We start from the raw sequence: 13,652 nt of genomic DNA, 5'->3' as shown, positions 1-13,652 counted from the left end.
TCTTGAACCTGACTTAAGACGGTCCTTGAATCAACCATCTTGAAGTCCAGAAATTTACTGACAATGAATTTCTTCAATCCGGCATCTTCGGTTTTGTATTTCTTGTCCAGACTATCCCATAACTCCTTAGCCGTTTTCAGCGGACCATAGACGTTATAGAGAGTATTGTCCATACCGTTGAGGACATAGTTGTGACACAGGAAGTCAGAATGATTCCATGCATCCACAGCAGCCAACTTTTCTTTATTTGTCTCTCCAATGTCCAATTTAGGACCATCCTCATTGAGGAATCTTGCCAAGTTCAAGGTCGTGAGATAGAACAACATCTTTTGTTGCCATCTCTTGAAATCCGTACCATTGAACTTTTCTGGCTTTTCTCCATGATTCGGAATAGGGTTAACCGGAGTCGAAGCCGAAGCCATTTCTGAAATATAAAAACAGAACATATTCACAAGTAGAATCGGAATTATATGACTACGAATAGAATCATTTGTTCATGAACAGAAATGAAAATTATATGAACCGGAACGAAAATTTTTTAACAAGAACAGAATGTGTGACCAGAATGTACAAACAGAATCGTATTCTATACGACTATGACAAGGAACATACGAACTATACAAAAGTTCGAATAAAAGAAATGGTAATCCGAAATTTGATAGAAAAACTCAATGAACAAAGCATAAGAATATACGAACAAAACCGAAGTAAATTCGTCTTAAGATTGTTGTCGGCTATGTTCGCATACTAGAAATTAAAATCAAATGTCAAGGAAACTAACCCGAAAGCAGTGCAAACAAATAAGCAAAATGTTGATCCGAGCCCAACGAAATAACGTCGTGTCCTTAAGACGAATTTGGCCCCTCAATCAGTACCCGAGGATATTGGACAATCGTCTCCCAGGATAGAACGGATCTCGTTCCTTCGAAGCGGTACGTATTCGGAGGACTCCTTCGAACGCAATTTTTGCAGAACAATCGCACAAAAATGACAATGATGAAGTGAATATGCGTAGAGTACGTCGGGAAAATGAATGCCACGAAGTGATGTCTATTCCGAACTAAACTATTCGGTCTTATTCAAGTGGCGAAAAATGAAGAGTTGCGAGTTTTCGTGAACAGTAGCGAAGATAAATAAATAAATAAATTCTAAACAACGTGTCTGTTCGGAAAAAAATAAAAAACCGATAGAGAGTGGATCCGGAACCGAACCGACGGCGGCAGCGCGCGCGCGGGGGGTGGACCGACCTAGCTTGACATAGGTCCTCTCTCTTCCACAAAAGTGGGGTACCCCTTGGGACCCAAACCCATTTGTGAGGCTCAACTATTTGAACCCATCTTCCATCTCTCTTCTACCCTATGTGGGACACTTTCACCCACACACTTCTCATTCAATTCTATGGGATTTTGGTGCCAAAATCCCAACAGTTCTAACTAGTAAATTTTGACAACGATAGTTATGTAGATATTGTAAATATAAAACCTTGATCCTTCCGAGTCAATATGAACTCTCTGTTCTTCTAGACTTGTCTATGTTGGTTTTTCAATCATAATGAATCCTTTCAACGTGTGAATATTACCTGAAACATAAACACTCCTTACATTTATCAATATCGATATGAAACATGGATAGTTTTGTCAACCTCAAAATATATATGAAAGTTCTCTCAACAGTGGATACACAAGAATGGAACTTTGAACACAATTTCTGATTGCATGGTCAGATTTGAGGGGCAAGGATCCACACAAAAAAGTCAGTCCAGTGCACATTCCATGGTGTACTGCAACATACGGCGATGTATCTGAGGTTTGACCCTAACCTAATTGAGAAAAGGTCCCTGACTGATCATCCTGCCCAATTCTTGGTTCGTGGGATGAGCGGAGTTGAGTGGATAGTTCGCGCGTACGAATCCGGCGACGCTTGCCACAATGGTCATAGGTTAATCACCATCCTTTCTATGCTCAATGGTTCCTGGATGGTCTCCCTCCGGAGCCATAGGTTCCGTGTGCAATGCGGTGCAATGCACGTGATCGTTTTCATGCGTGTTGGTCAAACACTTCATATAAAAACAGAAAATAAATGCAGCAAATGGAATCTATTCTATTCACCCACACTTTGGAAATCAAATGATACAACAATAAAACTTAAAACCAAGTAATTTCAACGATGGCCTAAACTGTGACATCCCGATTTTTCATAATAATTTTTATGTGGCATTAGGAATTTTCGGTGTCCGAATCTAAGTATTATTTAGCTTAGAATTCGGGTGGACACGTAGAAATCTTAGTTGGATCGTAAATTTTGCGAGGTATGAGAAGCGCGGAGGATGATTTTCCATGAATGTAATCGTTCCGAGTCCGACTTGTTGAAATTCAATTAATAAAGATGACTGTACGATGATTATTAGAGTGATGCTAATTGTCGATGGAGACAGATATTTTCGAAATTATATAATTATCGAGTTTGAATTTATTAAACCGAGATTTTCTTAGCATCCGGTATTAATCATCAATAATTTTTTAGGATTCAAAATATTTCGGATGGACACTAGTTTTCTTATACACATTAATTTTCTAGACTTTTGGTGATTTAACAAAGTGTCTCGATTAGAATGGATTATATATTTAATCTAATCTAAGTCAATTAATAAGTGGGACTTACTCAATTCTTTTGGTCAAAAGAGAAGATGGATGAATTTCCACTCAAGTAACATTTTCAAACTAACCACGTTAAGCCACCTAGAGCCACTTGTTTTATCTTTACATGTCAAGACTCTTTTAATCTTGACACCTAATGCTCACATGGCCTTCTAAGGATACATGCAAGCCATGTGTCTCTCCCAAAGTGAGACTCTTGCTAACTTTGACTCCTAAAGACTAAGTGTCATCACCACAGGAATTAGTCATCAAAGTCTTCTCCCATTTGACCATCCACTACTTGAGACATGGACACATGTTCTCTTCTAATCTTGCATGAATGGGGTTGTCTTCTCAAGGTGAAGACACTTGCACACATAGGCTAGGCATAATTTCATCTACTATTAGCTAATCAACTCATATGTTCTATTTGTACAACAAATGGTAATGAAAAGATGAAAGTTTTGCGAGCTTATCACACGTAGCCTTCCTTCTAAATGCAAGCTTACACTTGTTTTCTGTCACTTAAGAGTTATAACATTAATTCTAAGGAGAGAAAGCATAATCCTTACCGTAGCATAACCCTTTTTACCGAGAAGACTTCAAAGGGAAATGCTTCGCTACTTTTGAAATTCTAAGTATGAAAGGAACAACTTCATCTTTCAAAAGAAAACTCAAGATGATTAGAGCTTTGAATTGATCAAGGTCCGTTTGAGGTAAGTGAAGACTCTAGAGTTAAGTTAGATCAATTTACTTGTCACTTATATGCTATTTCGATGTGTTACAATAGTGAGAATATGGTGATCTGTGGAATTGTTTGGTTGGTCTCAAGCATGTTAAAAATGGGTGTGATTGTTTCCTTAAAGTGTGGTATAATTGGTAAGTGCAATTGTTAAATTTGAACATGAAAATATCATCCTTGAGGTGATTGTGGAGTTCGTCTTGCTGGTATTATGCATGTTTAAAAGGTAGATAATCATTTTACTTAAAGTGGAGTACATCTAGTGAGTGGAAATGATAGATCAGAACTTGAAAAAGTCATATTTATAGGTTCAGACTTAACCGTTGTTCGTAAAATCTATTGATTTCTAAACCAAGTAGACTTTACTTTCAAAATTTGGATATATATATTTCTGAACTCGAATAGACTTTGCTTTCAAAATTTGGACATGTATTTTCTGAACCAAGTAGAATTTGTTATCAAAATCTGGATATGTGTATTTTCTGAACCGAGTAGACTTTACCTTCAAAATATGGATTTATGCATTTTTGAACTTGAGTGGATTTTACTTTCAAAATCTAGACATGTGTATTTTCTAAACCAAGTATATTTTATCTTGAAAATTTGGATTTATGTATTTTTAACTCAAGTAGATTTTACACTCAAAATCTGTGTATGTCTATTTTTGAACTCGAGTAGATTTTTACTCTCTAAATCTAGTTATACCTATTTTTAAATTTGAATCTGGATATCTATTTCTTAACCAAGTAGTTATTATTCTCAAAATTTGTATATGTTTATTTCTAAAAGAGTACAAATTTTATTTTCAAAATCTAGATATACTTTTTTCTAAACTAGAACAGATTTTACTTCAAGATCTGGATATACTTATTTCTAAATCAGAACATATATTACTTTCAAAATCTAGACAAACTTATTTTTAAACCAAAACAAATTTTACTTTCAAAATCTGGACATACTTATTTCTGAATCTGAATAGATTTTACTTTTAAACTAGAATATATTTATTTCCTAAACTTGAGTATATTTACTTTCTAAATTTGAATAGATTTACCTTAAGAACCGAGTAGATTTACTTTCTGAACTTGAGTAAATTTTTTCTTTTTGAGACTGATCACATATTGCTTCATACTTATTTGCTTGAATAATGCATTTCATTGCTTTAAGGGATATATGATGTAAAAGAAGGTGAGTATATGCATATTAATGCTTATTTGTCATGACTTGCATGAGAATAATATAATTTTTGTCACCCACAAATCAACGGTGACAATGCCCCGTGTGTAGGGATGCCCCGGAGGGTGTATTGGGATGCCTCGGGAGTCAAGATGCCCCGGAGGGTGTATCAGGATGCCTCAGGAGTTGAGATGCCCCGTAGGTCGAGATGCCCCGAGAGTGTTTGGGAGGAGAAGTAACGAACCTAACGCATGAATATGAATGCTATATATTGTATGCTTGCGTTTGAATGAAAATATTATGGAATAATGAAATGAATCAGATTATTGTGGCATATCTAAATGGAAAAGGTGTAACATTTATTCAAGTTCTTTGCAATTGGGTTGTTATGTATGTACGTTGTTTATGCTAGGTGAAGTGGTAAGATGATTTTCCCAATTTAAAACTAAAGATTTTATTTATTGGGCCTCAGCTCATTCCTTTTATTTTTCAAACATGTAGGAATAAAAAATTTGTTGCCAATGCTTGTTGGTTTTCCTAGACACTATGAGTGCCAATTTTTGACTAATATGACGATGGCGATGTTTGTGACTTGTCGTTGGGGAAGATAGACGGTCCATGATGTAAAGTCTACCTATGTATAGGTAGACTTTTGGAGTATAATGTGATTTGGAGATAGGTGACCTCAGCCTTTATCCCAAGACCTGGTGTTTTTTATTTTGCTTGGATGATATAGTAAAGCTGTAAAACTAATGTTCAACATACATAAAATTAATATCCATGTTTAACTCGTGCGATTTCTTTGTACCGGATTTTGTTGAGAAAAAAATTTAATTGAGCTTCCGCATGCTATTACTAAATAGAGAATATAATTAGAAAGGACACGTGTTGCAAGTGACGTTCTGGGGCGTCACATAAACCCTCTTGGGTGTTATTTCTAACCAGTCCCAAATCTAGTCCCCGGTCTGTAACGCCTCGCTAATCAATCCCCCTAATCTCTAGAAAAGGAGAAGACCCAAATCAATGCCTCTTTCGGACCTGAATAGGTCCTTAATAGGCTCCATCTCAATCCTTGTTTGATCATTGGAATCACTTGGATGTAAAACACCTAGAGGGTATTCTCTCTCCCTGGGGAAGACAAAGATACATGGGGAATTAGGGAGGTAAGACGTGTGGGTATTGGCACGTTAAAATAAAAAATGCATCCGTGAACCTACCGTCATTACATGTCAAATGAACAGGCCACGGAGGCCCCTATTGAAGCTTCAGCTCTTCTTCTGTGGTGAGGTTAATTCTTAAATGAACGCCAAGGATCCATAGGAGGTTAACTCTTAACCAAATCAAATGCCACTTGATTATGACTTGTCGTTCGCTTGTCACATTGAGCTTCAAAAAGCAAACCCTAGTTAAACCATTTTTGTTAACGTCTATATTTGGAACTACAAAGGTTATTTGACTTGGTCCCCTCAAATCTGCACCTCTATTACTTTCCCGCCATCATCGCAACTCTTCTGGCATCGATATTGCAAATAATTTTTGCCCTTTGTTTGGCAATAGTTTCAAAAAATTCTGCTTAATCAGTCAGAGATCTTGGGATAATTGCTGTTAAATATGTCTTGAATTTTATGTACTCGGTCCGGTTCATCACCCGACCCGACATATTTTTTGTGAGACCCAAAAGTGGAGAAAAAATTAAGATTTAGTTCGTGACGCGGAGGGTTGGGCTGATAGGCTTGGGGGGTTAGCCCCCGAGGAAATTTTTTGGGGAGCCTTATTTATACCGCGGCTAGGTTTTTTCATTGATAATGAGAGATTTTCGTTTTGAGAGAGATTGGTGAGCTGTGAGGTTTTGTTAAGTCGTTTTTTCGACTTCTGAAAACTGTACTCTCTTTGATTATAGTGGAATCTTGTTTTGCCTCGCCCGTGGACGTAGATCACCTTGTGATTGAACCACGTAAATCCTTGTGTTCTGTATTTGTTTTTCCGCGGTTGTTTCGAACAATTGCATACAATGCTCATGGAATTAACAAAAACTTTTCTGGCATCACTGTCATTAGAAATTCTCCTCAACACTTAATCTTAATTTACCAGTTAAAATTAGAGGCATTGCAAACATCAAACAGGGTGAATTATAGTTTTTGTCGATGTACTTTATTTCTTTTTACCCTTGTGCGAGGTCATATAATTGTTTTCTTGAGTTATTTAACGATTAGTCGTTATAAATTTGAATAGTATAGACGTTATGTTGTCGGTTTAGAAAATTTGATTTCAATAGAGAATAAGCCGTCATTCTCTTGAAATATTATGTGCATTTGCAGAATAACTTTGTAATATGAGTTGATCCTAGGGTTTTTTTTTTGGTCAAAAATAGATCGTAGGTTCACATGCCGAAGGAATTGAGCCAAACGGACCGAAGGGGATGAGTCCCCCGACGACCGTCAATCCACAAACCGAGACCCCATGTATGTGACGAGTTATATATATCTTTTTAAAAAATAAGAATTTGAATTTGAGTTGACAAAACCGGCTTCACCACGTCAAAATTGCATTCGTACTTTGAAATTATGCCATGAAGTAAATTTTTTTTTAATTTTGTATGATCTGCAAGGTGGATGCTTTGCACGCTTTCTGGACTGGATCTAATTTTAAATGTCGGTTGTAATTGAATGATGATAAATAAAATGCCGAAGGTTTGTGTATGCTAATGACAAAATTAGGTCATACACATGAATACATATGTAAAAATGCACAATGCGTGCTGCTTGAAATTATATGTCGATTTCGAATTGCTCTTGGTCGCGACAGAATTTGCATGAAGTAGATTACACGTCATGCATGCTGATGTGACAAAATCGCACTCTGTTATGAGATTGTATGTCGTTAAATATCGCGAGCAAATGCTGAAATTGAATTTTGGATTTGGATGTATCCCCATGAGTTAGTAGTACACCTTGTGTACATAGGGCATTGAATCCACGCCCATTTGGCTACAAGCTGCGAGGTTGGCCTCGATCCCCGATGTTGTGATATACACGAGTTATATTGTCTGTCTATTTGTTGGACAGGATTCGTCCCCTCTATACTGATATAGAATATACACGAGGGTGTATAGGGTACGCATTGTTTGGACTGGATTCGTCCTGTTTTGTTTTTAGTGTTATTCGAATGTCTGATTGATATGGATAAATTCATCCGTTAGACCTGCTTTGACTGCATTGCATATTTTTGAAATGACATCAATCTCATACGGCACAACGGAGTCAAGTTGTCGTCCGCCCCATCATGAGGCGATATCCCCTGAGGTAACGGCGGCAAGCTATTATTTTCAAAACCCATAGAAAACTATATTTATGTGTAAATTAGGAAATCCTATGATATTGCATGATAGAACTTAACAAAGTAATGTGGTAGGCGACGTGGGGCTGCTAGCCCTTCCCTCACGCGTAACTAAACTCCCGGGCTAAGATGTTTTTGTTTCCTCAAATTAGTTAACCCCTACGTGATTAGTTGACTTCTCCCTAACACTTGGGATTTTAGGTTCCCAATCGACCTAGAAATTTGATTGGTGGTGGCTCCTAGGATGATTTAAGATTTGGATCGCGGAGGCGTAGCCTAACCTAGGTAAGGAGCACCTTAGGCTGTAGATCACGGGACAGATTTTTCGAAATTGCAATTTCTTTTGTTTACTTTTTACTTTCTTTGATTAAAAACCACTAACTTACTATGAACAACATGGTCTTATTTCTTCTTCAAGGCTTTCAATCGAAATTTTGTCAAATGGAGAATGAGGGAGGATTTTTCGCTATGCTTCGAAAGAAAATAATTAAAATTTCCGGACATTTTAATAGCATAGGTTTCAAAGTCGTCATCCTTATTCTTCTTGGGACAAGAAACCTAAAAACGTTATTGAAGAGATCAACTGGATGATAATGTGGGTTGAGAAAAGAAGAAGTTATGAGTAAATAGTGCACATGGTAAAGGAACCTGTATTATAGTTTTCCAATTTCAAGTCAACACAACACTAACGAGATCCACCTGCTCTCCATCAAACATCAGCTGTCCGTGCCATATTTCCTTTAACGTAATGAAAGGATGACAATAAAAATATTAAAATATATTAGGGATCTAATTGGACCAATTGAAAGTTCAAGTATGTCACGGCACATCACTAAATGTTCGTAGACTATTAGTATCATTATCTCTTCTAGCAATGGAAACTACATGTTTGTTACATCTTGATTCAAAGAAGGTAGGAGATGTCGACCCAACGTATTTTGCAAAATCACTTCTGGATCGCTGAGCAAGAAGTTGAAGATAGTAGTGAAATGAGATCTCCCTAGAAGCGTTCCCTTATTTCTAGTCTAACGACTCCAAACCATCAAACATCGTACTGTTCCTATAACATTCATAGAAAAGTTTTTTTTTTGGGTCTGAAACATACTCATTTTATATCATTCAAAGGACGAACCACAGTAACAGAATTGACTAGAGTCCATACAGAGTAAATCCCAAAGAGTTCGGGAAGGTCTAGACATCCAACTGGGAGAGAGGGTCCCTTTCCATTCATAGAGAAGTTGACTCTGCAGTGAAAATCATAAATCACATGGTTGGGATTAGTGAGACCTAAGAAGATATTCAAAAGGAGATCGTCATTATGATTAAAAATGAAACGCAATAGCATATGAAAAAGTAACTTCAAAACTTACCATCTCCTGTGAATATTCCAAATTTCCTGACATTGAGATCGCAAAGTTGCTCTAAGCTAACTGAGGAGTGTGGCATTTCCAAGGGCACTTGAACATGAAGCTCATGCGAGACTTGTCTCATGGTTGGTCGAAGCCGTGGATCAGCTTGCAAGCACGCAAATGCTAGCTTGATGATCGAGACCACATCTTGTGCATCTTGAAGACGAAGTCTAGAAGGTGAGAGACGTTGATCTAACACATCCTTCAACAACATTGGTGACCGAATTTGGGCAGATGATGAACATTCCCAGGAGACATAATCCCTTGGATGCTTACCCATGATTGTCTCTAATGCAATGACTCCAAAGCTATACACATCGCATTTTTCGGTAGAAATTGTAGAATAAGCCAGCTCTGCAAGTAGAGAATTCACAGATTTTAATAACCTCAATCATAAATTGTATTTAAGTGGACAACATTGCTTCCTATGACGTGACAATTACATGTACAAATTTCTACTTAATCTACACTTACAACACTGATTTGAGAGGAAAATTACAAAAAAAGTCCTAACTCTTTTGCAATTGTGCCAATTCAATCCATCCGGCCACTTTTGGCCGGCCGGCGCTGATGTGGACGCCGGCCGGCCGGATGGACTGAATTGGCACAATTGCAAAAGGTTTAGGACTGAATTGGCAAAAAAAAAGGTTTAGGACTAAATTGGCACAATTACAAAAGGTTTAGGACATTTCTGGTAATTTTCCCCTGATTTGAGCATAGGAGTTTATGCTTTGGCGAAGTTCAATGGATTTTGTTTGACGCATTAAGTACGAGCAATATCCTTGAAATGGATCCATTATTATGTTTTTCCTCATTAGCCAACACTTGCTTATTGGAAATAGGAAAGCTTTGTGATCAACACTTAACTTAAATGAGTAAACTAATCTCCATAAGAAGATAAAATAACTAAACAATCACACTAAACTAGTAAAAGTTCGATTGTAGAAGGGATGTCTGACATTGAATGTCATTGAAATCGAAAAAAACGAAGTACCTGGAGCAATATACCCAATGGTGCCAGCAATAGCAGTCCAGTTTGATGAATCTGGTCTCAACAGTCTTGCAGTGCCAAAATCGGAAACATGAGCCTCATAATTGTGATCCAATAGAATGTTGTTAGTGGTCAAATCTCGATGAATCAACGGAGGTGAAATTTCGTGATGCATATAGGACAATGCATCCGCAACTCCTCGGACAACATTTACCCTCTCGCCCCATTGAAATTCTACTGCTCTTTCATCATCGTTCAAAGTAGTTCTCAAGCTTCCTCTTTCCATGTACTCATACACCAAAAGACAACGTTGGGCATGAGAACAGAATCCATAAAATTTCACGATGTTGCGATGACGTATATTTGTTAAGGCTTGAATTTCTCTCTCAAATGGTATCAAATCAACGGTGTCACTTTTTTCCTGGGATGGCAAGGTTTGCTTAACAGCAACAATTTGACCTTCTGATAGCTTGGCTTTATAAACAATTCCATATGCTCCTTCACCCACATAGTACTTGGAGTCAAATCCTTCCGTGGCCTCGACAATTCGATCATAGAAAACTCTACCATCATAACTTAAAATACGCATGAAATCCAAATCATTTGCCCGTTCATTGTTCTCTCTCTTGATAATCCTTCTTCGACGATGATTGATGATTACAAGAACGATCGAGGTGCAAGAGAGAAGGAGAAACCCTGAGAATGAGGATAAATTTGAGTTTAGCTCCAACGCGTCGATTGCGTTTCTTGCTCCCGATAGGATTGCATTTCGGTAAACCGACAACATTTCCACAGAGCCCTTTGTTATGTTGAATTGCCTCGAATGGAGCCTCATTGAAAGCCTTGACATTTGGGAGAGGACCTTCTAGGTCATTGTAGGATACATCAATGGAAATCAAGGCCAACATGTCACCAAAAGTAGGTGGGATGGAACCAGACATGCTATTGTGAGATACATTTAGAAAGTGCAAGTTTCTCAGTTCCGCAAGCTCTCCCGGGATAATTCCAGACAGAATATTATAACTCAAATCAAGAACCTCAAGGACTTGTGTGTTGCCTATCTTAGGAGGGATGCTTCTCTGGAATTTGTTTCTGCTTAAATTCAAGCTCCACAAGCGCTTGCATGAGCATAGTTGTGTCGGAATTGATCCACTCAAATTGTTGGATGCCAAGTTTAGATGTGCCAGATGGGATAAACGTCCAATCTCAATCGGGACATTTCCTATGATTGCGTTGTTGCTTAGATCGAGTTCTAACAACATCGAAAGATTTGCCAATTCTCTTGGAATCTCTCCATGTAAATTATTTGAAGAAAGGTCCAGTACACGTATACGAGCCATCCTTCCAAATATTGAGGGTATCTCACCAGAAATGTTGTTGTTTGATATCCTTAAGCTCGTCAAATTACGATAATGCTCCCATTTCCACGAAAGTTCACCTTTCAAATGATTGTGGCTCAAGTCCATAAAATTTAGATGCGGATATATTCCGAAAGCTTCTGTTATGTTTGCAGTAAGTTGGTTTCCTCGTAGCCTCAATTTGATTAATGTGCTACAGTTCTCTAAGCTTGTTGGGATGGGACCTGTGAAATGATTATTGTAGGCGATGAATTTTTGCAGTGATCTCCCAAGGCATACATCTTCTGGCAATTGCCCCTCTAGTTCATTATTAGATAGAGTCAAAGAACTCAAACGTGTCAACTTATTAAATTCAGAAGGCAAGGAACCAACGAATTTGTTGAAACCAAGGTGTAACTTAGTTAGATTGGCCAGGCTTCCAATTGATGCAGGGATTGGACCGGTCAAATTATTATCTGTTAAAAGTAATTCTCTAAGAGATATCAATCTCCCAATTTCTCGAGGGATTGAGCCTGACATTCTATTTCTCCGTAAGCTAAGAACCTTCAAGCTCCTCAAGTTGAACATTTCTTGTGGAATGGAACCATAAAGAATATTACTTGAAATGTCTAATTCGGTTAAGTTGCCCAATTTTCCAAGAGAAGTAGGAATTGAACCAATCAAATTATTTTGGAAGAGGTGAAGGATAGATAAACTTGTCAAGTTTCCGATGGAATGAGGAACTGATCCCGTGAGAGAGTTGACCGATAGGTCAAGGTCAATAAGAGAAGTGAGCCTCCCGATATCTGAAGGTATGGGTCCCGAAAGTCCATTTTGCCATAACCAAAGAGACTTCAAATTCCTCAAGTCACTTATCTCTCTTGGAATGGAACCAGAGAAGTTATTTCGAAAAATGCCTAATTCGATTAAATTGTCTAATTTTCCAAGAGAAGTAGGAATGGCCCCTGAAAGTTGATTTTTCGATAGATTGAGTTTAATCAGGCTGCTCAAGTTCCCTAGTGAAGCAGGGATTGGACCGGTGAAATTGTTTTCAGAAAAATCAAGTTCCAAAAGAGAATCCAACCGTCCAATCTCCTGAGGGATGTGTCCACTCAAGTTGTTCGCACATAGGTACAAAGAATGAAGACTCTCTAGCATACCTATACTTGGAGGAATGTCCCCGGATAGTTCATTACCACAAAGATGAAGTGAGTTGAGTTTGGAAAGGTTACCGATACTCGAGGGGATGGAGCCACTGATCAAATTGTTGCCAAGTTCAAACCCAGCCATATTGGTTAAGCTCGAGAAGTCTAGGCCGTCTAGAGTTCCTCTCAAACCAAAATGGGCAAGATTTAGATGGGTGATGGCTCCATAGTCATCGCATGCGACACCAGTAAAGCCGCAGGGATTGTTACCGAGCCATGAAGACAGGAGAGATTGGCTATGGTTTTCAAGAGTAGATTTCCAATTCAGGAGGGCCACTGCTTCATCCTTATTCTCCGTTGCCTTGATAGCGAAAAAAGAAGTGGAGGAAGCAGAAACGCCTGCACCATATAATGAAGTGGTGTCGACCAATAACAGCGAGAAGAACAAGAAGACACCTAAAGGAGACTGGTTGGACAGTTGTAAGGAAGAAACCATGATTTGAGGGATTGTTGGTTTTTGGGAGGTGAGATGGTTCAGATGTACACATTGTTAACAAGATTGATGACATTCTTATAGATGGAAGATCATTCAATGAAGCCGTAGTCGAGGTCAATGCCTTTTACAGCAGCACAGTGTTTTTTAGCAAATGGGGCTTATTGTGAAGCATTTATTTCTCATTGACGATATATTGCAAGATCAAATCTTTCCCTTTCTCAATCAGTTTAGAGTGCGCTATAGGGGATAATGAATAAAGAGTACAGAACGATGGGACTTAATCCCTAGTCATTTTGCTATTAGGATTGGCATTCTTGACTTACTTTTCCAAGTCTCCATTGAAATTGACATGTCAAGCAAATTTGTGGGGAGTGATCCACTTGA

General features: G+C 38.1%; 1 protein-coding gene and 1 pseudogene across 1 annotated transcript; both read right to left on the bottom strand.

Moving 5' to 3' along the window:
• Positions 1-9,249: 9,249 nt before the first annotated feature.
• LOC115688551 (MDIS1-interacting receptor like kinase 2-like) lies at positions 9,250-11,198 on the bottom strand (annotated as a pseudogene).
• Positions 11,199-12,091: 893 nt separating this feature from the next.
• On the bottom strand, positions 12,092-13,268 carry LOC115689091 (probable leucine-rich repeat receptor-like protein kinase At1g35710). Its single transcript, XM_030615060.1, has 2 exons — positions 12,192-13,268; positions 12,092-12,103 (listed from the first exon to the last, which is right to left on the bottom strand). The coding sequence occupies exons 1-2, from the start codon at positions 13,266-13,268 to the stop codon at positions 12,092-12,094; spliced, it is 1,089 nt and encodes a 362-aa protein (XP_030470920.1).
• Between the last annotated feature and the right edge of the window lie 384 nt (positions 13,269-13,652).

Source organism: Syzygium oleosum, unplaced genomic scaffold (genome assembly GCF_021117445.2).
Source record: "Syzygium oleosum isolate NSW1041296 unplaced genomic scaffold, Sole_v2.1 Sole_v2.02, whole genome shotgun sequence".
Lineage (NCBI taxonomy): Eukaryota > Viridiplantae > Streptophyta > Magnoliopsida > Myrtales > Myrtaceae > Syzygium > Syzygium oleosum.
Note: the sequence above shows the minus strand (reverse complement) of the source record. Positions and strands in the feature narration are given on the sequence as shown.

Excerpts from the sequence above, each read along its gene's own strand:
- LOC115689091 (XM_030615060.1), bottom strand. The coding sequence starts at position 13,268 with ATGGTTTCTTCCTTACAACTGTCCAACCAGTCTCCTTTAGGTGTCTTC.